The sequence below is a fragment of the Varroa destructor genome, unplaced genomic scaffold (genome assembly GCF_002443255.2).
Source record: "Varroa destructor unplaced genomic scaffold, Vdes_3.0 BEIS01000007.1, whole genome shotgun sequence".
NCBI lineage: Eukaryota > Metazoa > Arthropoda > Arachnida > Mesostigmata > Varroidae > Varroa > Varroa destructor.
In genome coordinates, this window is record NW_019211460.1 from 11,374,341 (window position 1) to 11,400,947 (window position 26,607).

The following is a 26,607-nucleotide window of genomic DNA, read 5'->3' on the forward strand; positions in this document are numbered from 1 at the left end:
TGGTTATTTCACTATACGACTTCCAGCATAATCCCATATAAAACCACATAATAGATACAACTTCTTTCTTGCTCCTTCGGGATCCACGCCATGTGACAAATATTGTTTGTAGCATTTTTTTTTATATTTATATATATATATATATACATATATGTCTAGCGTACGAGCGGTAATTACCTCTTGTCTAAAGATGACCCTGCCTACGATAGGGTAAAAGAATGTCGCAACGGCGGTTACCGTCTCTGAGGGATAAGTGATCGATGAACAAATCCATCGGGTTCCATCCACCTAAATAAAATAGATATCAAATAGAGAACGAAACGTGATCGATATGTTCGCGCTCTTGTAACGCTATCCTCTCTTTCTCCCTTTTCCTAGTTTTCTCTGTTCCTACGCTAATCGTAGGGACACAACACTAGCCAGAGGAATAAGTCTGAACAAAGAACAGTTATGTCAAACTGTTGGATTGCATGGAACAAACAAAGGGAAACATGCCCTTATCGAAAACGTTTTGTAGGCTACCTGATGGATGACGAGTGATCTGCCTACGACAGAATTTGTTCCGAAGAGCGGCAGATTGAAGTCGACATACATTGCCTCGTGTGAGTCTCCTCTCGAGCCTTGTACGAGAAATCCGTGCTTGCCAGATAGGTCACCCACCTGGTATTCGTCATTTGTACCTATGTATATACGCACAGAGAAGCACCGAGAGAGAATAGTTTATAATGGTTTGTGGTATGCTCCAATTAGTCGATACAACCTGTCAATACAATTAACAGCAAGAATGTTCGCTGAGATAGTGCGTACCGAAACCAGGAAGCGGGCTTTTATTTCTATCGACATTGTACGGATTGAAGTTGTCGCCTACAGCGGCAATGGAGCATCGTTCGGAACCTGATCCGAGACGAGAAGCAGCGACTGGAAACTCGTGTACGTGGTACGCACCACCTCGACCTCGTAGACCTAAAAAAGTATATTCGATAGAGAAGCACATTTGTTTGTCGACTTACATAAAAACCTGTGGTGTGGTCGTATTATACAGGTGTCATATGAAATGGATTCTATCTGCTTTAGGTGCCTCACAAGAACGATCAAATTATATCCATTATAACACGATACTCACTTGTAATCATTATCACTACTGCTACTACCTTCATTAGTGGGTACCGTCATCCAGGACCCATTATTATTATTGCATGGTAGCATAAAAAAACGAAAAAGCTCGCTAGCCGTAACTGTACTATGTGGCAGTTTCAAAATAGCAAGGGGTGCAATACACCGAAGGCCCACACGAAGCTCTATGAAGTTCACCATATCAGTAAATATGCTGACCTTGTAGTTGAATTTTTACAATAGTTGGGTCCATTTTGTAACGCTGTTCCATTTGGACTGTGCCTCGAACACCGTCGGAGTCGAAATACGTTAGTACCTTTATATATACACGCACATATATATTTATACCGTTATTAGCTGCCTGTATATATACATTAGAAGTATACAATTTGATTAAGGTCGAAATAGTGGTAAATATTGTTAATATAATATGACAGGATTTGTTTCGTTCTTAAAAAACTTTTTACGGTTACCATACATGTTCAAAAAGAATATGAATGAAATGATACGAAAAAAAAACAATGATTGCGCATCCCTGATAGGTTTTGAAAGAAAGCTGAACTTAATCGGTGCCTAGTATCTGCACGTTTGATTTTTTTTTAATTGAAATAAATAACAAAAAAAAATCAAATGTAACGTATCATGCACTACTGAAATAAATTTGAAGTGAATGGACATACCTTGCGTGGGCTGACGAGGGATATTTTGGAACAGGCCATGATACGAAATGGGTTTGCTTTTTCGTACACGGCAAGATACATAGAACGGTAACCATCAAGGTGACTAAGCGCGAGACTTGTGTCGATGTAGAGTTTTTTCGAATACCTGAATAATATGAAGAAATAAGATGACGTATATTTGCAAATACAACTCCAACAATTAAGCGTCACCTAAATATAAACTTCTCCCTTTTTCCTAACGGCAAAAAATCTTCAGCTCAACCCTCAAGGCGGTACTTTAAGTAACATGCACCCGAATTTTTTGCTTTCATAACCAAACAAGCGAGACCTGTAATCCGTACTAATTGCTTTTTCTCTTAAAGTGTATCGGATTTTCGTTGGTGGTGATTGTAGGTCGGTAGATCTTTTCAAAGAGTCAGTTTTTCGACCTGTGGGTCACTATGATACAGCGGAGGCTGACAGTTGCACATTGTCCACACGATGTCTAGTTGGAACTGTCACAAAAAAACTCGTAGCGAAATGAACGCACAAACTTTATCACTATTGAGCTAATATATTGTAGAATCATTACGTTACATATATTATTACCATTATTAAATAAGAAACATTTCTAATACCTGCAACATTTGAAACAACCTGGAGTAAAGCTATTATCAATTATACCAGATCGTATTAAAATGATTATGTGTGATATTCATTTTTTTTTTAACTGGGCTAGATATTCATTATTCTATCTCTACTTTTGTCACGGCTTCCACTCTGGATGACACCCTTTAAAGGAGAAATACAATTTTATTACTGTTGCGTTTTCCAATTGGTGCAAGCACGCTACCAATCCAGGAGCATCTGACCGACGTGGAGTATGTCCGATATTTCATTTTGTGGCGAAATGATCGTCTATTTTCTGCTGAAATTAGTGCCGTGTCGAAGACGAACCAGGACAAATGCAAGGTACTGCGTAAAGGCCAACTTCTCGTCTAAACCTTATATATTTAAATATATTTAAACGACGACGACAACGTCGACAAGTGCGGTCTGCACTCGTCGACGTTGTCGCCGTCGGAGGTGTCGGCATTAGATCTGGCGACAGTTGTGAAAAAAAAAAGAAACAGAAAGAATCCGAACTTGTTCTTTATGCGAATTAGAAAGGAAAAGGCAAAAAGTGTCGACATTTAGGATGCGGGCCTTAAAATGATTCTATGAGGCGTTTCAATATCTCTTGTGCGTTAATTGAGCAAAATTCAACAATGGTAGGCTTTGATTTGTTTTTCCTCTATTCGTCCGGATCACTTAAACAAGCTAACAAACGTCTTAGCCTACATGATCTAAGAATATTGCATATCGTAAGCCCTTAGAGTGTTGTGTATAGTTTCAATATTATTATTATAACATTTAGTGGAAATCATTGGAGCAAAATCGTTGAGGTACCAGCGGTTTTTTCATTTATTATTTAACGAAGGCCCTTACTAATTACGTCATTTACTCTGTTAAACACTGCGCATTACATAATACCTTGCTAGGTATTATCTAAGCTAAGCTAACACAAATACTCTCTTTCATAAACTTTGTGTGGTAGTGAGACTTGGAGAAGCCGCGATCCTCAGGTCTTAACTAATTAAAGCCTGACATAACAATGTTTACTCTACCGCCGTACAATTATCACAGTCTCTAACGGCTTTTGCAACAGCATAATAAGGATGATAACGATACGATCCCTGCGCTTAACTGCTTTCGACGATACTTTTTTTGCCGCTCACAAACCCTTGTGATTCTTCATTTTCACTACGCTATCCTCATAAAAAGAGCAATGGATACATTTTTTTTTCTTCTAAAATCTTCGTGTATCGACCTCTTTCGTTTGAGTGTCGTTGTCCGTTAACTCCTTGAATATGGAAGGCATTTAAGAGCCGTATAGGAGAGGCCTACGTATTTGAGTCTAAAACGAATCAATAAATGATCTGCAGCATATTCGAGTACCAGTGAATAGTAAATTTTTTTTTCGGCACACTCGACGTCGCCTTACGTCTTACTGCTTCTATCAGTCCTATGCAGTCATCAGTGCGGTCGCGACGCTCTTGGAGTAAGTGCGCCCTCATCAAGCGTCCGAGCACCGAAATCGTCAACTCCACATAGACATAATGCGTTTATGACAGCACAGACTGTGAATATGGTCAGCTACATAGGAGCTTATATCTTATATAATATCAATAGCAGATACAAACGACAGCGTTACTTCACGTTTTGACAGGTACTATTCATCAACGTCGTCATCTTTCCAATTACTGTTTCATACCGTTTTATGCATTATCTATATTTCTTTTTCGGTGTCTTGTTTTTCATTCTTTAACGCGCTGAGGGGAGTTATTCAGGAGCGTCATCACGACTGCCATTACCAGTTCATTATGATCATCCTCATCGCCGTAAGCGCCGGTGTGACCCTCTGTAGCTGTAGACGGCAGACAGTGTCACAATACATTAGTCGAAATTGAACGAAAGCATCTTAAGCACGCTTGGCCACATTGTGACACATAGTGATAAAGTTCGAATGATTTTTGATCCTGTCACGGCAGTCATTTTGCTAATATAAGTTCGCTTAATGTCTCATTGTTGATGCAGCTAACGAGTCCGGTTCGGTCTGCGCCTCAACGTTCAGCCAATCAACCAGCTAGAAGACGTTCACCGACGTGAATAGTATACGGTCAGACATTGCTATCAGCTCAAATTGTTGTAGGATTCTCCTTGACTAGACGGGGTAGTTTGTTTGAAAGACGAGTTGAAGACACTGCAACAGAGATGCTATTGGAACTACCCAGACACCAGCATGCATTTCCTTCCTTTTCTGATGGTAGTTTGAGTACTGGCAACAGTAAACATACACAGAACATGTTTAGATACCCAGATTGCACAAAAAGGGACAAAACAAAAACTTCCTCTATCTACATTGGTCGTGCAGCACGTGCCATTAACGAGAGACCTCGAGGAGTGACCCCAGATCTCTTTCAGCCAGAGACCTGCTTGTCCAATCCGTCGGCATACGACTAGATATATAAGAGTATATAAGACATTCTGTGACATATATTGGAGAAAAACCCTCGATTGAATTACCGGACGCAACGCGAGAAAGGGAGTAAAACTTCGATTGGTAAGAAAAATATTTTTTTCGGAGAAAAATGCTCAGTTTAAAATTATATGTATCAAAATTGCTTCTTTTACTCAAACATATGTGAAATTTGATATGTGTCAACTTGGTAAAGTATTAATGCTATTCCTTTCAATAATGTTAGTCTTTCATTTTTTTATCTCTAGGGCAATACGATTGCGACATAGATCTGAGCATGCGTATTCCAACACGTCCAGATCTGCCGATAATCTTCCTATATTTATTTAGGTAAATATATCATGTCAATACGGAAACTTAATACAATTCATCACTTGCATTGCACATTTTGATAGGAACAGAAGAGAACAATAGACGTGGGAAGAATTGGCACTGACAAACATTTTCAACCTTAATTCTTACCGAAAACCTTCGGATTATATTTCGGATATTTTTATTCCCACTGATCTCTTTCAAGTGTCCTGAAATCCTGAATCGATTTCGTCATGTGGATGCAACTATAGGAATGCACAATATCGGTTAAGAACATCTATCTTCACGTATGTGAAGCCATTTCTACATATGCACATTGTTTAGACTTTACATTTATACGCGGATTAAGCGGCTGCTGTAATTCGTTCCTGCTGATTTGTAGCGTTCGTAGGAATAGCCGCTATTATTGATGACACACGAACTTTCAGTACGATCGAAAGGAGTTACGCCTATTGTTTACGTTCAAAACATGAAATCATTGCTAGATCATGACCTACCTTGAATTGGTTGGCGCGACCGTAATCTCTCCATGCTTGCGGACCATATCGCCCATGCGGCACTTCGAATGCTCTTTGGTAGTGCACGCTTCCTCACCGAATTGTTGGGCACGATTTTCGGGATCGAAGACGATCTGTAGAAAATCGCAACGCTTTTCCGAGCGTTTGGAAGCGTCAGTGTCCAAAATATCCGAGATCAAAATGCGCCAATCGTATCTGAGTACATCAAAACAGTTGCTTATTCTCGTCTCTATCGGTTGCTTTATCTACTAGTAACCAATGGTCCAGGGCAGAAAGAATAAGTTACCGAATAGAATCGTTATCGACATAGTCGTGGTTACTCAGATAATAAATAAACTAGGTAGAAAAGCGTTGAAAGCTTTTGTCGTGACTATAATGTTTTATAGAAGTTAAGCCATTTTTCTTTGAGAAGGTACATCATCAGAGGATGCATAACCAAAGCATTATTACAATGAGCGTCCACGTCAAATTGCGTCCTCCGCATCTACTGCGCTAAAAGCAAGCGGGTAATTGTTATCGAAGCAAATGACAACAGATTATAGAAACGCCAACCATTACAAAATCCAAACTCTTCGGCGGCGCTCGTCAGCTCTATACTAGGGAATGAGATTCTATAGATCCTATTCCCTATTCCAAACGAAGGATAAAATCAATATCTGAGGCCATGGCTAGGTTCGAATCCTTCAGATAAATAGACAAGAAAATACTAATAAAAAACAACGTTAATAAGGCAGCCTAGCTTACCTTCCAGCAGGCATATAATCATCTCCGGTATGAAAAAGATTTGTGAAGATGGTCGTTATACCGCTAGTCTGTTCCGACTGTCTAAACACGACTTGACCTAAAATGCATAAAAGGATCTTATAAGAAAATTATTGGTAAACGACAGTATACGGATATTCCTTTTATTTCAATACCGGCACTAATAACGTTGTTTATTATCGTTCGGTGTTGAAGCGCATACCTCATGCAGGGTGGATGAAATCAGTGAACACCCGTGCCTGAGTTGTTTTTAGAACTTCAATTTCTCTTAGAAGAATATTATATTTTGACAGTCGAGCCTTGAGGATCAGTTATTAAAAAGAAGTCTTTTTTTTTTTTTTTCACACCGCTCACAGCTAGATTCTAGTAAACCAAATTGCGAGCCATATGCGGGCGGAACGAGAGAATCAGTATTCTAAGTGTTGTATCCCAAATATAAAAAGAACTCAGAAACGACGGAAACAAACAATGAGCATCTCGTCATTGACAGAACTCAATTTATTTCTTTTGACTGAAATAGTTGATAGACGTTAATGGGCGTCAGCTATCGAATTATTATTACTAAGATGTTGAAACGTCGCCAACATTCTCACTCGTGTCATTATTAAGCAATAGTTTGATGAACTGAAACTACGCGCAGTGGAACACAACACACATCTTACTACATGAGATCAAAAAACATTGGAGCATTTCTCGTCCGATCCAAGGAGTAAACGGAAACACTTGCAGAGGCTGTTACATCAGGCGAGATAATAAGGCTCTTATTCCAATGATAGTTGACCGCTACGATGATATTTACTAATGACTCATTTTTGCCATATTAGACAGGTATCAAATACGGATCGCTAAAAAGTGATAAAAATCAAATCGCTCCTACAACCGCAATGACACTGCTTCGCAGAAAACCAACAGCTAATTTTATTTTACTTATTATACATCGTCAAATTCTTACATATTTCTGCTGGCACTATCGACCATAATGATATTTGATAAAGAAAAAAATGACCCAGCCGAAATAATCGCGTCAAAACTCCTAAGAACCAAATGATGAAGCAATACCCTTCAGTGTAATGGCAAAACAATCAATGGGGATAGCATGTTTGACTTTTGAGAAGTTCCGTAACTTCGATTCAAGATCGCACTTGAACCATTTTTCCCAGAGTCGAAAAAATCGACCAACTCAGAGCCAGGTCTCAACAAATGTTCTAGTATTATCATCTAACGCTCTATGGTATTTATGTAGGCAGGATGTTATTATATGTCTTTATGTTTCTATTCTATGTACTATATTCTATGGACTACTAGAATTCGAGATTACTGTTACTTAGTGAGGTGTTAAAATTAAAGGGAAAATGCCTACGATCATTAGATAGTATTTGTAAAAAATTATAGCGTTCAAAATTTTGCTTAGGTCAACGTCGGAGACAGTATATACGAACCCGCTTGCTGGAAACGTGCATAATTAAATTCCGCCAATATTTTCTATAATATTTCAATCTATCCCGTTTTCATTTTACATGTTTGTCTATTTAGCAAGTTCCCTTATTCGCTATATAATCACATGACCTTTTGCACACATGATAATGTATTTGTTTATCTATATACTTTAAATAACGCAAGCAAATCAATTATTACAATGACTCCTTATTGCCCTTTGGCCATCTCTTGCCTGGTAACGATTACGCCGTTCTATCTGCTCATAGTTACAATAATGGCTGTACTGCCGCCGCCTATCGGCTCCTTCTGACGCGGTCGCTGTGACAGTCTCTGTTATCTAACCTCTTTGAAAATGATCGACCACGAGATTGATATTGATGATTTTGCTTTCTATCTACCAACCTCAGCTTAGGGCGGTCGGGACGAGCTTAGTAGAAGTGAGCATGTAAAGCGATAGTTGGTTGTCATTTACTTTTTGTTTGAGATATTTACTTATTTGAACCGATGTGATTGATAATCATTGCTTTCTTATAAATAAATTAATAATATTTGTAGGTTATCTAGATAGCAACTCTTTGAACAGTGTACATTGACTTGCATCAATCACGAACGTTTTACGCGTGAGGTAACTATACAAAAGTCGACTTTAAATTAGCATGATTCGCAGTGAGCTAGAGAGGAACTGAAGGTTACCTATAACGCAGTACTACGTTCCTATTTTACGGTACATGTTTGCTGAAATGAAAGCGGCGATCGAGAAAAATTGCCGCTATAAATAAGAACTATACGGATTTATCAATAGAAAATTATCCCGGAAAAAATGACGCCGCTAAATGTTTAATTAAAAGTGGTCTTTTTCCCTTGAAATATAAGGCTCTATTTGACAAGTAATATTTTTTGCTAACGGCCAAATTATCTCGACATTACAGTCTTAGTATAAATCTCTTACAGGTGTTCGTGTCAGTTAGCTTAGTGAGGGGGATTTTTGCACGTTAATTTGTAATGAAATAAAATCTATGCTCAAAGTCCAGTCTATCTAGATAAACTTGCATAGGATATTTAAAAAAAATTTACGCACCACGCGTTCTAGTAATAGGTTGAAAGTCGACCGGACCGAAGGGACATAGCTAGACCAATTGGTTTGGATAGACAGTGATCATACAAAAATCGTACTGCCGTTGAATCTGCTACATGTGATTCTCAGCTAAAAGAGAAAGCAGTAGGGTAAACGGCATCCAATTGAAGAATAGGTAAAAATACACCAAAGTTAGTATCACAACGGACAGTTCTCAAAAAAGTTAAATTACCAATCACTGGAATCTATCGTTTACTGTAAAAGAAGGCTCTTTCCTTCTAATAATAATAATAACTTTATTGACAAATTCCAAACATAAGGCAGCGTCAATTTGTATGTGCCTCATAGAATTGGAACTTGAGAAGTTCGACTAAAAGTTTTTCAAACGTTAACAGATGTTTTTTCTTTGGCGTTTTTTGCCCTGCCAAGGTAAACACTTGTCCGTGACACGTTCAAAGCAATTCTAATATATTATAGTTGTCAATAGAGTGGCGAAAAGTATAATAGCAGCCATAAACAAAAATCATATAGACGCTCCGTGTTTTTGAGCTAGAGGTTAGGTCATAATGAAATCTAAGAAGACGACTGTAACTTTACGTTTAAAAATTCTAGTAGTCTCTTGTAATCCCGTCAATTTCGAATTTATTTTAACCTCGAATGGGGCCAATGTCGGCTCCTTTAAGATGGTTGGGCTCAACCATTTTCAGAGTTAAAGTGTAACATTAATGACAATTTTAATAAGCAACTGATAGTTCATAGGCCCACATTTCGCTTACATCGTACGGCATGTCGCCGCTAGCGCAAGTTTATTCCGGTGGTAGATAGACACCTCATTACACGTATATTCCGACCCATTTCGTAGTAACGTAATCGATTGCTTACCAGCTACGGGCGTGTGGAAGACAGCCTCCGCAGTTCGAATGCCCGAATCATCTTGTACATTGCCGCAAGCCCGCAGGTCCCTCTGATAAGAAAATAGATAGGTTCAATCGAAATGAGCTCATTTTAAAACTGATTAGCTGGACGATCAAAGCTATGTCTAAAGGTCATTGAGAGTTAATTTATCCAATAACTCTGTATTGCTGGCAAGATGTAGTCGTGCGCTCATAATGAGATTGAGTTTCTGATTCTTCTTGCAGTTACCTGGGACGAATCTGTAGCTCGAAGCAGTAGAGCCCTTCCCCAAATTGAATTTGGTCCTTCTAGCTCGATGTCCTGATCGTAAAAGACCACCTCAGACATGTTGTTTGGAGGTCCTACGTCCAAGATGCCATGACGCCGACCGAGGTCATGCCGCCTAGAGGCAATCAAATCATACAGACAATTAATAACTATAATGGTAATAATAGTTCAGTTATCTCTGACACGACGCCGTAGTGCAGTCGCTTTTTACAAAAAAAAATGTAAGTAACTTGAAAAGTGTGTAGCTTCCAAACAGATGAGCTGTACGAATTTAGTGTGACACAACACCGACGGGATGCTGAATTAGCTATTGCGATGGTATCCTAAAAGTGCTTAATTACATCTTTTCTAGAACTGAATCTCATGTCAAAAAGTTATGCTGACAGAATATATTGCAATGACTGTGCTCGCATTCTGTGCCCTACCTTTTTTTGATATATTTTTGTTAATAAAGTTGGAGCACCTGGTCAACACCGCGTGTGTGCATACGATATACATATTAATATATTGGGAACTCTGAACGAATAGCTGGTCGTAACCATTTAGAAGTTGTCAAGAAATATTACGTAGACGGAACACCCTCTGGCCTGCACATGTACAGGCCACAACGCAGAAGCTTACGCGAATATTTGCTTTAATATTTCGCGTCACTTGGTGTGCACATGGTTCTGTATAGAGAAATGTCAATCATTGCTCAATACAGTATTACCCCTGAATTTAACTGCTTTTCCCCTGGAAAAAGCGGTTGGAAGAAATCTGGTGGATTAATCGCAATACTTGCACCCCACGCCGAAACCGAAATGCGACCGCGTTAATCGCCTTTCTATTTTTTCACTCTCGTTTTCATTCCTTTAAATTCGACCGCAATAATCTCTCGATTGCTATACTATTAGGCAGTTTGTGCATCTCACTGTTGTACAGAGATAATATACTGTGCTCGTCTGGATAGTAACGTTACGCGACGTTGTCGTCTCCGCGCATATCGCTTGTTTATTGTCTCCTTCTTCGAATTGTCCGTAACGGGCAGCCCAAAGGGTCCTAAAAGCCTTCGGACACACAGACGATATATTCCTGAAGGCACAAGATTGACTTGGCAGAAATTGCGCGCTTGTGACAGGTACTAATCAGCAGCATCGGTAACTGTTGTGATCGGATTATATAGCTACAGTAGCCGCACGACCCCTCATTCATCACCCGCGACAATCGATCACGGATTTCGGTACTGATAACATTTGCGCGTTGTCTGGATCGACGCAGCGCTTTTGTATCAATATGTGTTGTTATACATATTAAGCACGTCTTCTGGTATAGACCGTTCACTAACAATGGTAACTCAATGGTAAAGTGCTATCAATTATTTAACAAACAACGGCGATCGACGTTACGTTGGTTTGCTTCTAACCCGAACTACATACCCATACCATTAGAGGCAGCGTAGTATGTAGCTAACAAGCTCATTCAAATCTTAGCAACAGGAAAAATTATTACCTGATATTAATAATAAAAAATTATTTTATTCAAATTGCAAGCAGATGAATAAAGCTGATAAGTAGCAGTTGCTTCAATGAATAAATGTGATAACCATTAAAACTTTAAATGATAATTAGACGAGCCACTCAACCTACCTTGCTCACTAAGACAAAAAAAAAGCTTCTGTTGAAGAGAATTGTCTCGGATCTACAATTTAGATAAAACCGGCCATGTTATTTTCTTCCAGCGTGCTTTCTTTTAAAAAAAAATGGGCCGCTGGCCTGGTATCCCGGTATCTGTGAAGCTACCATATGATTATATTAAAAGTTCTATTTACGTTCCTCTTTACATTATCCCTTTTTACTATATATTTTTCTTATATATATTTGTGACTTTTTATTCTACTATATGTAGTTTATATTTTAGAGGATTAGGTCCTACAGTCCACAAGTCGCAAGTGGCAGGACTCAATGTAAGCGCCTATTCAAATACTCGCAGCTATTCCGACTGACCTGGGTAACTATGTATTTTAAATCGCTATGATAGCATTTGTTATTGTCTTTGACAAAAAACGTACGTCCGTCCAAGTTCGCTGGTGGCGCAAGGCTGCTTCTGGTCGAGAAACACAGGAAACTCATGCAAAAACCACGAATATCTGAAACGATTGAAATGAATTATATAAAATTACAATTAATCATACTCCTTTATTTACCTCAGTGAAATAACATTAACAATACTGTAATGTATGCATAAAATACACGAAATTTGTCAGCGGCTTTGCTAAATCGTCACATGTATAATGGGGCTTCACCCAATTCTTAATATGCTTAGTCGTTATAAAATAGTATACATTATGAAGATTGTGATGATACAGATAGCTGCAAATTTCGAGCAGGCTTGTAGAGCTATCCATTAGCTAGACCTCGGTCACAAGACATTGGTCGTGGCAAATGCCGATTGAGATATCAATAATAGCCGCTGATTTAGCTCTGTTTTTAACTATAAACATCGATACCTGACTTATCCATTGAGGACTTCGTCTAGTACATAAAAACACATAGACATAATGGCATATTTTACACATCTTGACCTACATGGATTACATTGCCAAAACAGTGAACTATTGAGAAGCTAGCTATAGCAGCATGTTATGAAGAGTATTCTACTTGGCATTTATCATCAGGCCTCACCTCGCGTGTCTCGCCTCTTCGCCGGCGGTCATAAGATGTACGGTAACTGTTATGTTTCGTGTATTCCGCGGATCCTTTTGTTCGAATCGAACGTGACCTTTTACGCCGCCCATATTGACAGGCACATACATTGATAGCAGCTGTAGCGCTGGGCCCTGACAATGCAGAAATTCAGGAATATATCAGATCAGACTGTATCAATACGTTAACGCTTACAGGTCAATATCGTGATTTCACAACGCACGGAAACGTCAAACCAGCACAAACGTGTTGTAGTTAGGTCAAAAAAGGCCAAAGTAGAAACGCGCTTGCCACTTATGATTAATTATTTCCGATTCAGGGATCGCTCAGTACAGACTTCCTTTTCGTCCTTGATTGGCCTGGAGTATTTCCTGCTTAGAATCAATTATTTCCTCTGAATTTAATAAAAGGAGTATGGAAGATGCACATGCAGTTAATTTTGTGCGTTTTTAGACTAAGTTTTTATCTTTGATGCTTATTTTTCTCCAATACAAGAGTGGGTTTTACGTTCACATTTTTTCTTTTCGTAGGATTTTTAAAGCTACCATCTTTACATACATGCTGTTGTTGCGCCAACGTTGATCGACCCGTTAGAAGCAACGGGAGGAGGCATGTTGTCAGCAACAAGTGAAGCTTATGCCCTGTAAAAAGATGAACAATATGAAATAGTTACAACAACGCTCATATATTGCAATGTTCAGTATGGATATCTCTGTTACACGATTACTTGCGCATAATAATCAGCCCTTGAACGACGACTTGCTTGCATGCTAAAAAAATTCGATATTCTTCCAGCGTATATTTGGAATAGTAAATGTCCATATATTATCGACCTGTGTATGCTGACCAAATACTGACGCTTGGGAAAGCACCATGTTATCATATATACGTAAACGCCATAAAATCTCCATATTGAAACCAACGTGATTTGTCGTTCGCTTTCCAAATTTGCTTACATTGACATATTAACCGTACACCTTCGCAGGTTCATCAATTAAGCCTGATTTCGACACCTAGATAATGACGCCAATAGTGACTTCCGCCCATTTGCGGAGTATAGAGGAGTTCCTATAATTAAAACAGACAGACCCCTCAACCGTATGTACATAGTACGTAAATCACACCTTATCATCATTTATACCTAGACGGGAGGAAAGACTTGCGCAAGAAGGAAAGACTTGCGGATCCGAAGAAAAAGCAGCTGTCCTGTCACGGCAATAGAAATAGAAAAAAAAAAATAATCAAATTAACACATTGATTCATAACCACAACAGGGGTTCCATCGTCTGCCTGTTTGTCTGTACTACCGTCAATAACCAGATTGTTCCTTTCCGTGTGGACAACGTTGTAGTACTCCGTAAGCGCTGAATGCTACCAACTAGTTGTGTCAGTACCGCCAGCTGCCGTCATAATTAGCTAATTGACCTCTTTCAGTGATGTATATAGATAATGAGAACACTGAAAATTACCAGCTATTGCATTAGTTAAAGCTGAAGAAATAACAATCGATCGGTCGGCCCGATATAGAAAGTGTAGTGTAAAATACTTGCCGTTTTTATACTCATCTGCAAAGATGTATCCGAAGGAGAATCACCCTGAACAACACATCCTGTACGTTGTTAGAATAGGTGGCAGATTTCACAATTAGCTCACACACAAGCACATCTGTCTGTTTCGTACTAGATATGTATATTTATGGATCCTCATCTTTTACGCAACTCATTCATGTTGCTCTTGCTTATGGGGCCTACGTTTTTTTCTGCCACAGAAAAGAAATGATGACGCATACGGCGGGAGTGATGGTTCCGACGGGCAGTATTGTTCTGGCGACAGTCTCCACCTCAAACCCACCTCACCCGAATACACCCCATAGCGCACTCGTAAAACCCAAATAAATCTTTCTGTCTACAATTTTTGTGTTACGCCTTCGTACTGAAAATGTTGGATTTATGCCCGAAACACAAGAATAAAGTACGATTTTCTGTTATGCTCATCTTCTTATTAATCGCTTTCCGTGTTTAAGTTGTCATCTATTTTTCTATCTGTGTACGTGAGTATATGTACGTTTATTTGCCCATGTTTTCACCTTGCGGACTTTGTACCATGCAGCCCTGGCCAACTCAGTAAACTGTTTTTCCGATACTCATCGCGCTGCATTTCGCCGGTAGCGGCTCGCCGCATTAAAAGTGGTATTTTTTTGGAAAACAACGACGACTTCAACAAAATAATTCCGTCCCTCCTGTCTAGGCTTGATGATTCAAGCTAACTGATTTGCTGCGGGTCGCAGCGCTGATAGTGGTGGTGGGCCACGACAGTCGCCGTGCCTCACGGTTTACCGTCGTTTCGTACGTTTTCGCTTTCTTTCTTTCTTGCACGTTCTGTTCGTTTTCATGCGGTATTGCTTTCGTTTTTCGACTGCAGCAACGCCACGCGTCTGCGTGCAGCGACGCCATCGGTAAAAGTACTTCTGTAGATAGCGATGTGTTAACAGAAGAGATTATTGTCTTTTGCGGGCTTTACCTGCACAGAATATCGCTATTAATCGCCATATTCCACCCTATGCAGCAGCTGACTGTATAGATCAACAATGACTGCAACACGAGCATTAGCAAGATCTAGTTGTCCCGTCCAATAGACTTTATTCTGTCATCCGGAGCAATTCGATCGGGTTCGTAAAAGATCGCCAGTGCTAACAAATGAACAACATAAAGCATTTCGTTCGACGAAAATCTCCCACAGAATTGACCTGACATAAAAGGCCATATAAATGCGAGAGGCAAAGATCTGAATATAACGAGCTCATATATGTGTGTACACGTATGTCACAACCGTGACTCGATCTGCTCCTTTCAACGTTGACTCTTGGAAGAGGACTCGTAAATGACAACTGCAGAGAGATGATATTAGAAAAACAACCCATTTGAATTTACGTGAATACTGACGGCTAAAAAGCGAAATATGGATACTTTATCAAATTTTTATCATTTTTGGTTTTTACACCTTAAAGCAGGCGACCAATGCGACTGTCACTAGCAGATATTTATTAGTTTTCGTCCTTTAGATATATATAAGTATAAAGTTTAACTAGTGCGAGATTATTAAAAAGAGATGAAGACCACAGTCGACAAAGTCGTGAAGATAGCAACTGATGAAAATGAATTGAGAAATATTATTGTAGAGGATCCAGCTGGTAGAGCAGGCGGATTAGACGAACAAGACTGTCTTCATAATATCACTGGATTTGAAACTCAACATTTAGGATTTAATGTGTATCCATGGAAAGGTAATAAGTATTCAATTCGACAAATGTTTACTAAATTATTCGTACCTTATCTTACAAGCGGGACCCCTCCCTCGCTATTTTTCTCGCGATTCTAAGAGGAACATGTCAAATATTTGAGCTTCAGATGGTTTAGTCAGCACATTGTGAGGCTAGAATCTCAGCCTAAGAAAACAAAGTCATTGGGTTTAATCTGCAAATAGCTCAAGTTAAAGTATTCAAGGCGTAAGAAGTTGTCTGTATTCAGCGTCTTGTATATTTACACAGCTTCTCGATCATCCGTTTATTTATCGCAGTTTCGCTAGTCTTATCTTTTGCTTTTTTCGACTTTGTTAAACATTTTACGTTTGGATGACTACAAATGCTTACCATGACTAACGCTTCGGATTCCCCAGAAACTTTAAATCCCTGCCAAATAAATCTGTTTGACATCTGTATCTCAAATGGTTGCACTATGGTACCTTACAAAGATCTAAGAAATATTTTCTATCTGAATCTGGATGAGAAACAAAAAAAACATAAACATAGAAAGCAGGTTGAGAATAACTATTAATATTACAATGATTATTTTTGCCACCATTGTTTCTCGTTGTGTTTGCTGCTACCGCTCTCGTAAGCCTTCTCCGTTGCGCATGCGCATTAGACAATATGTACGCATAATTTCAAAAAACAACTGGAAACAAAAATAGAGGCAGATTTACAAGTCGCCCTTTATTGATTTTCGCTCTTTTCGTATCCATTTACTTGAGCACTGCTTTAAGAGACGACAAATATGACCGCATAAAATATAGATTTTATGCGGGCGAACACTTCGATCTAATAGACGGTTATCTGGAAATAAGATGGGGGTATGAGAAGCGAAATGCAAAAGGGCTCAGTGCTTGATGAAATGATGGCCGAACAACAAACGAAATGGGGAAAGTATAGAGGGGTGATGAAACTATAAACGAGTACTCCGTCTCGAACGACGACAGGTACAAACGAGTGAGCGCGGCTGTTACCGATAATGGTGCCTCTGCGGACTGTGACACGCTGATATTTCTCTCTTCTGCATAGGATCTGTCGTCAGACGCGCCGCACGCAGGTGTAAATCATCAGACACGTTACTGACCTTCGCCAACTGTGGAGACCTAATTCTTCTATTTTATACCGATCAACAATAGCGATCGTTGGCTGTTGCTTTGCTTCCGTCACGAAAGGATTAGAAATTGTGATTCGGGAAAAGTGCTCCATTCCGTGAAAAAGCGATAATATTCATGTGGTCACCAGGAAAATACGAAGATGACATGTTTTCGAAGCGATAGAGTCGAAGGACACGAGTTTTTCTGAGAATTCGTCGACTCATTAAAAATCGTGTCATAAGTCTTATGACGAGAGAGCCACTTCCATTGGCTGGCTTGAAGTGTATGAAAACATGGTCCATGGATTGACAATGGCTGGTAGCATATCTGACAGTGCACTATAATCATTCGCCATGCTATAACCATAGTGGTCTATATTGACTCTTTGATCTCTATACGGTGCAGCTCTGTTTATATTGAAATAAAGATAAAAAAAAAAAAAAAAAGGTTTTCACCGATAGAAATGTGGTATAGTACGTCTGATTCGTTTTAGCTGGAGTGTTAACCTTTTACTTCGCTCAATTTTTCTTCTTTAGTCAAACAACTGACATAATATTTAGGATTAAAAATACAGCAGAGTTTGATAAAGATGATACGTTGTTTAGGACAAAATGATTAGGTTCCTCGCTGCAGTGCGTGACTCACAATATCGGCTATATGAACATCAAAATGCAGGCACAAACTCCTGTTTTTTTCCATCGGAATATGGCGAAAATCTTCAATGACTTTGGCGCCGGTCGTTCCAATTGAGATTATTGTTCCGAGTAAGTATTTTCAAACAAAAATACATTCGAAGATTATTCAGAAAGCCATATATGTATACTGAGAAAAGATACATCTGGATGATTACTGAACAGTTTAAGTGCTGCTGCTTCTGTCAATACAATTACGGCAAAACGATAATTATTCGTTGTGTTATATATTCCTGAGAAAGAAAGTTCAGAATATCGAAAAGAGCTGTTTAGAAGAGGTTTTAGCTTCTATTCCTTCATCTGCATCTTATCCACCCGTATGATTAACTTTAGGTTATCTCACCGCATTCATCAGTGTACGTTAACTACCTGAAGCACAACCCCTGCATATTTTTTGTTTACCTAATGCGCCTAAAAAAAGCCAATCACTGTCTAACACGTTATTGCATAACCTGATTGTGACCTCCAGAAAAATTGAAAGTTTACGTTGTTTCTCGCATGTCACAGTACAAAAAAGGTCCAGTAACCATTACCTAACGACATCTGGCCAACGTAATTATTTCTCATTGGCTTGTCTTGATTAGGAATTATTGTTACGTGAGTGTTATGTTTGTGTGCTATAGTGTTTGATATTCCCAGCGTTCTAATAGCCCAGAAAGGATAACAAACAAAAGATCTGCATTCTATTACAAGTCAGTTATCTTTTTTCGCGTAATTTCAATGTTTGCAGTATACCACTGTCTGCATATAAATAATAATTCTGTTGAAACCACCATTTCTAGACCGGTAATTTTGGATTTCCTAAGACGGGCAGAGTGAACCAGTGTCTGAATCGTTCAATTGGCGTCATCCCTGAACGACTTTGCCGACTTAAAAGCGGGCTGGGAACCGTCTATCGCTTGTGCAATCAGTCGTTTGCTACGCTAAGTGTAAACGTACTTACCATAGAATTGACCGAAAGAATTTTTCTAGGGTGTTTTTTTTAGTTATCATTTCGGTCTATCTGTATTCTATCGCCTACTAGTTGCTCTATGCCCAAACCTGACAACGATTATAGCATCGCTTATAATTGTAACTGTGCCTTTCTTTCTGCATATGGAGTTATGTGTTGATTTTTGTCATAAATGACCCACAATCAAATCGATCGCCTATAATAGACGTTTTGATGCAATACCAATTGCAGGGGAAACGTATTTTTCGTGAGGCCGAAATACAAAGGACGACCGTTGTCATCCAACTGAGCATTTACTCGTTTGACAAAGGTCACTTGCGCGGCTGTACATACAGTAAACGGGCTAACGAAATTTCATGGCCATTACTAGTAATTATTAGTAGATTTAATAATATATTTAAGTTTGTATGTGCTATATATATATGGGGCGGTTACAGAAATTCGAATAGTCCAGTTTGATTCGAACCTCCTAGAGCGATCGATGAGACTCGAATTACTTACTGAAGCATATAATGTAAGCGGCCCTTTCGATAAGCGACATTAGTCCCGCAGCTTTTACACTAGTGGCAACATTTTAATTATATATTGATTCTTGCCTAACTACGCTAATAAAATAAAGCATTTTTTTATGAAATCTTTATAATATATGATATAATATAATAAATATATGATTATTTCGTTACGGAACTATATTGTTCACCTGCCTCTAATCTGCGATAGAGAAAATGAAAACCTGTTACTTAAAACTTATCCTTCCTGTTGACATGGCGCCCTACCGAGCCCAACCGCTACTGTGTACTACAATTTCGAATAATTTTCATTCGAGTGCTTAAAATAAGGACAAATGAGAATCTCAGAGCCCAGTGGCCTTACTCTTCCGCCGTTTGAACGAATGCATTCAAATGCCAGATTGCGATTTGAAAACAAGTTCATGCCGTTTTGAGGGTGAATGTACATACCTGATAGCCTAGTAGTAAGGCGTCCGAGAATTATTAAATCTATTTTTCAGCAGCATCATTAATTTACCATTACTGCTATCATAACTATAATATCCAAACGCATAAAATTCGTCCCTCAGGTGTACCGTGGAGTAACAAATTATTTAAGCATTTTTTCGATAGGTGTTTTTCCAAGGTTAGAATATTTTTGTCATCAATGTCCCGTCACAGTTTTGTTATCACCACGTTACCATGAGAAATATCAAGAAAACTGCATAATTAGGGCGTTAGTATCTTGCACACATAAATGTATGACACATAGGCTCCGATATTCACACCCAGAAAGACAGCGAATAGTTAGAGCTTTATAGAAGTAGAGAGCCATCATCATTTCCAGAAATTAACCCGAAAAAGGACAGTTTTACCGAGGGGCGACCGGATCCTGCTCTTTGTCATGCCACGATAAATGCTAATAGCGACACTCTCATTGTTCCGATTATATACAATAGATTAGCAGTGTTCGTGGTGCGGCCTACGCCTGAAAGAAACCTAAGGCCAGCAAAAGCAAGGTGAAATAATGTCAGCTGAAATACATAAAATAAACTGTGTCAATCAGCCGTCTTTCTGTGTAAATCTCATAGCGAATAGCGTTATTATATCAAGCTAAGCTAATAGAATAAATGTCTTGGTTGACAGGAAACACTTTTAAACTGCTTTAAAACCATTATTTATTAATCTTGTCGTCCCCCTTAAACACGCACAATAATCGGTTTTATTTTTCGAAATTGTTCTACGTAATGTTCGAGAAACAGCTTCCGATTTAGTGTCGACCAACCTTTGCTTTTTAATTTAAGCGAACCGATTTGAGACAGCAGGGTAGTCAAACACTTTTGGGTGCCAGTGTCTTTTATACCGCTCAGCCATGACTACGTTTTCGCTAAATATACTTATATTGTTCCCTGCTTGCGTATGCTTCTATGCAGTGTGAAGCAGCGGTCGTGGCAGCGTCAGTATAGCAGATATTTTCGATCGTATCAACATTTTCAAGCAATGAAGGTAAACCCCACTCTTATTCGGTATTGTTTAAAAAAAACATAGTGACTAAAAGGCTGATTTGCGTATCAGGCCGGAGATGTTAATACTGAACGCAACTCACTACTTCTCTCAGCATTTCGCTAATGAGAATCGTCGTCGGATTTTACTGCAGATGGTAGGGTTATTATTCCGAGGCCATCTGCGTCGCTGCGACGTGCATTTCAGAGACTTGAACGATGCCTAACACGGCATAGCTTCCTCCGGAAATATTAACAACAGCCGTTGTTTGCCGTGCACGTATCCAGTCATGCCAACGAAGACGTCCTCGCTGTAGCTTCGTGTGATACTTTAATAACAAAACGAGTGACAAAAAAACTTTCCCCGCACCCAACGTTACGTCCGTCAGTCCCCATAGAAACCCCTCCGTCGCAGTTAACAGACAGTGGCTGTTAGCGCTACGTTAACGCTAAACGCAGCATCGCCCCCTGTCTGCTTCCTTTCCTCGTCAACTTCACCGGTGCTATTGTTATATCCGCCTTTTGGTAACTACAACAGCGCATCAGTTAGTTTGAATGTCGTTAGCTAGGCGTCGTTGTATTGTCAGCAATATTAATTCATGTCAAGAGTATGTACGGCCGTAGCAACAATGAGCTATAGTAACAATGCGAGGAGATGGGCGGAACTCACGCAAATGGGAATTACTTTTGCTTAGCCACCGATACCGTGAAGTAGTGACGGTTGTTTTTAACGTTACCATGTCTCTTCCGCTCGTAACAATATTGCACGAATTAAATCGACGCTGGTATACAATGTATATAAAGGGAAAACTGGACTGTTTATCGATTTGTGGGTCGGGCCAACGGTAACTGCAATAATCACATTCAAATGTTGTTCAGATACCAAATTGCCAGAGAATTGATTGCATGACCATTCAGTCATGAAGTCGTGCATTTTTCGTTCTAGCAATAATAGTCGTTGTAGTTATACTCGTAGCTTTTACTTTCTAGATAGAAAAATTAGCACGACTGGAAGCATTACGTTTAGCTGCTAGACGCTGGCGGCAACAAAAAGCAATGACAACAATGACGGTAATAACAACAACAGCTACAACAAGCACAGCAACGACAGACATGGCTGAAAGCACAGAAAGAAGCTGAAACATTAAAAAAAAAATAGCTGACTCTTTTGTTGGCAGAAGCCAGCAGCTCAACTGTCGATGAACTCGGGGCTGACGCTGGATGCCGCGGATCTTGCTACTATTGTGCCATATATACAATGTATGTACACACACATTGGCACATGCATATATGTTCAAAAAAACCCCACATATATGATAAGGGAAACAACGATGAGAAATTTGTTATTCGATTTATTATCTGGAGACATAAGCGGGCATAATACTAACAGAAACTGCAGCAGCTACAGTCGTGATGAAACAATAAGCCAAGTAAATGGATAAATCGACTCCAGACAGCAACAAAGATAGAATACGATATTATGATGAACTTATAAAGTATGGGTGACTTGTCGTGTTTTATCGCGCCCCTACTTTTGAAAGTAGTTACTCCTATTTCTTGCTAAAATAAATCCCATAACTTCTCTAATATAGCAGTTAAAATAATGTTTGTATTCATATATCTCTTTACCTTGCATTTCCTTAGCTTCCATATTTCGAGTTTTATGTCCGGTATCGTCTTTGAACATCCCATTAGACGGCCAGCTCCCAGCACGAAACGAAATGTGTCCATGCCCGGGTTCCAGCCAAGGCCACAACGTATCCCTAAGGTTAGTAGGCAAATACGTTACCCACCAAACTATCCTTATCCCTAATACACCAAAATTCTGCATAGCCTATCTAACGATGAAAACTGAAGACTGACGTGTTCGAAACAAAAAAAAACAACCCTTTTATTGGTAGAAGGCTAGAAGAGGATGTACATTGTGGGAGCATGATGCATATAATGAATTCATAATTGACGTAAGTCGCTGGTCATGCCTTTCTATTGGAACCCCTTTCAAGGCCTGTACATTTTATGGTATCGACTAAATGCTGACAAGATACACGTGGGTCCGTTAGACAGAGGTATTGCCAGGACAAGTTAACCTAAGCCACTCGAACGGTGAGCGTTGTTGTGCCAGAGGCCGCTTCACATTTGTAAGGCAAAACCAGTCTTGTAGGGGCTCATTTTAACAAACCTCGAAAATTGTAAATCTATGATAACGAATTAAAGTTCGATTTGGCACGCTGTCCTTTATATCCTCTCTAATCAGGCGCCTGGCTACCACTATACAGAATGTGGTAGCCGCTGCGCCTGATGCAAAGCACTACAGAACGAATCCTAAGACTTTCTGTCCATCGGTCGTCCACCTTAGTCGTCTATCATAATTTTCACTTATGTACTATTTTCTAGTATTTAAATTACATTATGTTACATCTAGATCAACAAATGTTAGAATAACAAACTTTGATTAATAAGGGACTAGGATTATAATAGAATTTAAATTAACGTCGACAATCCCATGGATTGACTCTCTTAAAACGTCTACCTTATATGTATGGCACTGATCGAAATCCAAGCGATAAACGAACGCTGGAATAAAGTAATCATTGGCTTGTTTTGAGGTGGGTCAATACAAATAAACAACGAGAAATCTTTTGTGATTTAATTAATAACATGAAATAAGTCGTTTCATCAAAAAGGCTTGCCGGAAGAATTCTTTATCGGACGTATTGTTTGGCAGATGTTCAAAAAGCGCTGTTATAACATCTTCAGCTCGTCAATAAACAATAGATCAAGCATACGACAGTGACTGATAAAAACGGGAGGTGTCGGAGCTGTGTTAAAGGAAAGGCGATGATGTAAATATACAGAAAACGAACCATCCAATCCATTTGTTATTAAATAATGTAGAACTTGGCTCCAAACGAAACTATATCTAAAGGCAAACTCAAAAGAAGTGAGAGAAGAAGCGATAATTAATATCGATTTTCTTCGAGATACAATCCAATTTTTGTCAACGGCGGTCTCATCATACAAAAATTGACAACTTTTTACTTTTTTTTGGAACACTAATGACGTTTCTGCGCCAAAACAAGATTCGTATCTAGACAAATGACAAAAATCTAGACAAACGAAGGGCTCGAACTCCAATTGGTCCCCGATTCTGCGGCAGTACTATCGCACACAAAGCAGATTTCGGAACAAAACGCCTCTGTCTCATCACAACTACTGATAATGCCACTTATCTCTCTGGCAGATCATTGCTAATTCACACATTTATTAATCTATTATTTTCGTAAACATCTATACGGATACGAGCTATTCGTACGTGGCCATCGTATGCTTTTGGGCCGATTGTTTAATTTGAAAATGTTTTCGACAGGTTTATCAACAAAGTTCCGTGTTAATTATTTTTTGCGACCGCCAATAAAAAGCTGCTTTGATTAAGCGTTTGGTATGTTAAGGTAATGGTAGTCATGAAATTTGTCGGTAGGTGATGTTTAGCGAAGTCGCAGTATTCGTATTTTTCCTTCGAGATGACAGCACCGTACTCTCTATTGTAAAAGTAGCATGTCTTCGACCATATTCTTGACCTATCTCTGAAATTTCCGTCCGCTGCCCGCTCAATCCGTTGAAAGCGTAAAGTCTATAGACAAAACACTGACGCTGTGAGCGGCCGGAGCAATAGATGTCAATCTGCGGCCAAAGTATTCTGGATACATTAGAAACCGAAATAGCTATCGAATCTTTTATAAGAAGTAGCTCACCGCACAATAAAGCATTTCCAAACAGACGCTGACATACAGAATCGAACCTGGCATCATTTTCCCAATTCCGACGATTTGGCGGCTCGAGAGGATAACGACCACATTACCAACACGAGTCGATATTAACACTCGGCGGAAAATCGCGGCGCAACTGTATGACAGAAATAGTATAGAACAATACAAATCGTTGTCTCTGATGGTATAAATAGTACAATGACATTGGAAGCCGTCTTCTATGTGCATATAAAAGCATGATAATATAATTACAACGTCAATGCAATATATTCTACCACTTTTAGACACGGTTATTAAAGCAGCTTGTAAATGTGTATGAAAAACAATTTAATCGTGATAGATTGATGTCAATTACGACAATCGCATATAGAGAGTTTTGCATTTCAAACTAGTCCAGCATTTTGAGAGATCAAGGACGGATGTTTACCTCCATATTAAAGTTGGCTACACTCGTTAGATTCTACTCAGACCTAAATATCGTAGCAGTATGGCGATATTATATAGAGATACAGCTGACCCAGAGCAGACCCTCCCAAAATGATCTCTCTCTACAAACGACCGACTTGAAGTCAGTGCCAAACTTTAATCTAATCAAGATATTTGAATAGGAAGTTCGTTTCTCACTAATGTAGATGTTGACCCTAGGTTCATTCTAGGAGAATGTATCCCATAGGAGTTGTATTCATTTTTGTTTCGATCGGCATACTCGCATTAGACAATGGTAAGTAACTCTACGGCAAGATCTACGCTGTTACTGCGGTTTCAGGAAAAATAAAAAAGCCTCCCAATGAAAATCAATTTCATATACGTCACATTCGTTTGCAATAACATATCCTTTCCCGTAAGATAAATAAAGAAAGATTAACTGAAAATGTTGACAAAAACCGCGCACTTTATCTTGGCCGTTATTACCAGTTAGAGGAATAAATTTTTACAGACAATTTACACTACTTTTTATGAATGGTATTATAATTAACAAATATATGAGTTTTAGTTGTAAAATTTCATTGAAATTGAGCTTAGAATACCATTTGTTGATGTTGAGTAACGAATCTTTATCAACAGGCTTCAGAGTGTAATGGATCATTTGTTGTAGCATTCTTAGAAGGGCAAATTTTGCGCAACATATATACATTGGGGCATATTTGCTCTTCTTATATCTGGCTTATTCAGTTAGAACTTGCATTTATTGTATAAAACTTTATTCTAATTACAACTACCTGTACTATGTTATAGCATTGTTGTGCTAATGGCTTCATTCTTATTCGTTTCGGTGTGCGTTATGTAATAATAACAATATACGTTACTAAAAATATATAAGGTAAATATAATCATGACGAGCTTTTTTTTTATAACACAGAGCGTTGCTTACAGAGTTGATCATTTCATTAACTTCGGTCCTACAGTCATTATCTACGAACGGATCCAGTGCAGAAATCAGAAAATACGTCTATTTATCTAAAAACAATACGCCGCCAGCATCAGCATCAACAAAAGCTGGAGAGACGTGACACAGCACGCACATATATATACACACAGACCAAGCAGACTGTTTCTTTGCATTGACGTTTGAAATAACAAAAAACAGAGGACCTACGGCGCTGATGACGTGCGCGGTTCCCCACGAAAGAAAATAATGTGAACCCCTCTGTTTAGAACAATAACCACTACAAAAGTTACTCCTCAACAAAGATCTACTAGGCCTTGAGCTAAAACAGACTTCCGCGAAACATTGTCGTGAAGAGGCTTCCTCAAAATACTAAGCTTATAATATAGCACGATTCGGCAAACATCCGTAAGAGTGAAGTTTGTATAGGCGTATTTTGACGTCTTCCCATCGTAAAAACAAAGATAGTTTTCAACGCGCAGTCAACTCTAGCCATCATTAAATGTCTGCTGTTAACTAGCGATGCATCCGTTTGATTCATATAGACACATAAGACAGTTCTATTCGTCACTGACGGATGACACAGCATCCAGGGGACGC

The 26,607-nt window shown here is 39.0% G+C and overlaps 1 protein-coding gene and 1 long non-coding RNA gene across 8 annotated transcripts in view; both read right to left on the reverse strand.

The window, feature by feature from the left end:
- Rsod (superoxide dismutase family protein Rsod) overlaps nt 1–26,607 on the reverse strand; it is an 85,566-nt gene that overhangs the window by 7,812 nt on the left and 51,147 nt on the right. The window contains exons 1-13 of one of the 2 annotated variants that reach the window (XM_086974053.1): nt 14,369–14,589; nt 13,377–13,459; nt 12,798–12,952; nt 12,185–12,262; nt 10,099–10,252; nt 9,838–9,919; nt 6,426–6,522; nt 5,661–5,876; nt 1,794–1,938; nt 1,333–1,429; nt 808–963; nt 523–680; nt 178–288 (exon numbers count right to left, since the gene is read on the reverse strand). In XM_086974053.1, the coding sequence (XP_086830179.1) occupies nt 178–288; nt 523–680; nt 808–963; nt 1,333–1,429; nt 1,794–1,938; nt 5,661–5,876; nt 6,426–6,522; nt 9,838–9,919; nt 10,099–10,252; nt 12,185–12,262; nt 12,798–12,928 (1,425 nt within the window). In that variant the 5' untranslated portion in view covers nt 12,929–12,952; nt 13,377–13,459; nt 14,369–14,589. Of the gene's footprint in view, nt 1–177; nt 289–522; nt 681–807; nt 964–1,332; nt 1,430–1,793; nt 1,939–5,660; nt 5,877–6,425; nt 6,523–9,837; nt 9,920–10,098; nt 10,253–12,184; nt 12,263–12,797; nt 12,953–13,376; nt 13,460–14,368; nt 14,590–26,607 lie in introns of those variants that run through there. The other variant, XM_022815005.2, reaches the window with a different exon arrangement.
- On the reverse strand, nt 20,537–24,785 carry LOC147754311 (uncharacterized). Of its 6 annotated transcripts, none has more exons than XR_015316402.1 (4): nt 24,606–24,751; nt 22,483–22,616; nt 21,539–21,702; nt 20,539–21,382 (listed from the first exon to the last, which is right to left on the reverse strand). It is a non-coding gene; the product is annotated as an uncharacterized LOC147754311 (long non-coding RNA). The 6 variants fall into 6 exon arrangements; XR_015316401.1 differs by having other exon boundaries at nt 21,524–21,702; XR_015316403.1 differs by lacking the exon at nt 21,539–21,702 and having other exon boundaries at nt 20,537–21,382; nt 24,653–24,785.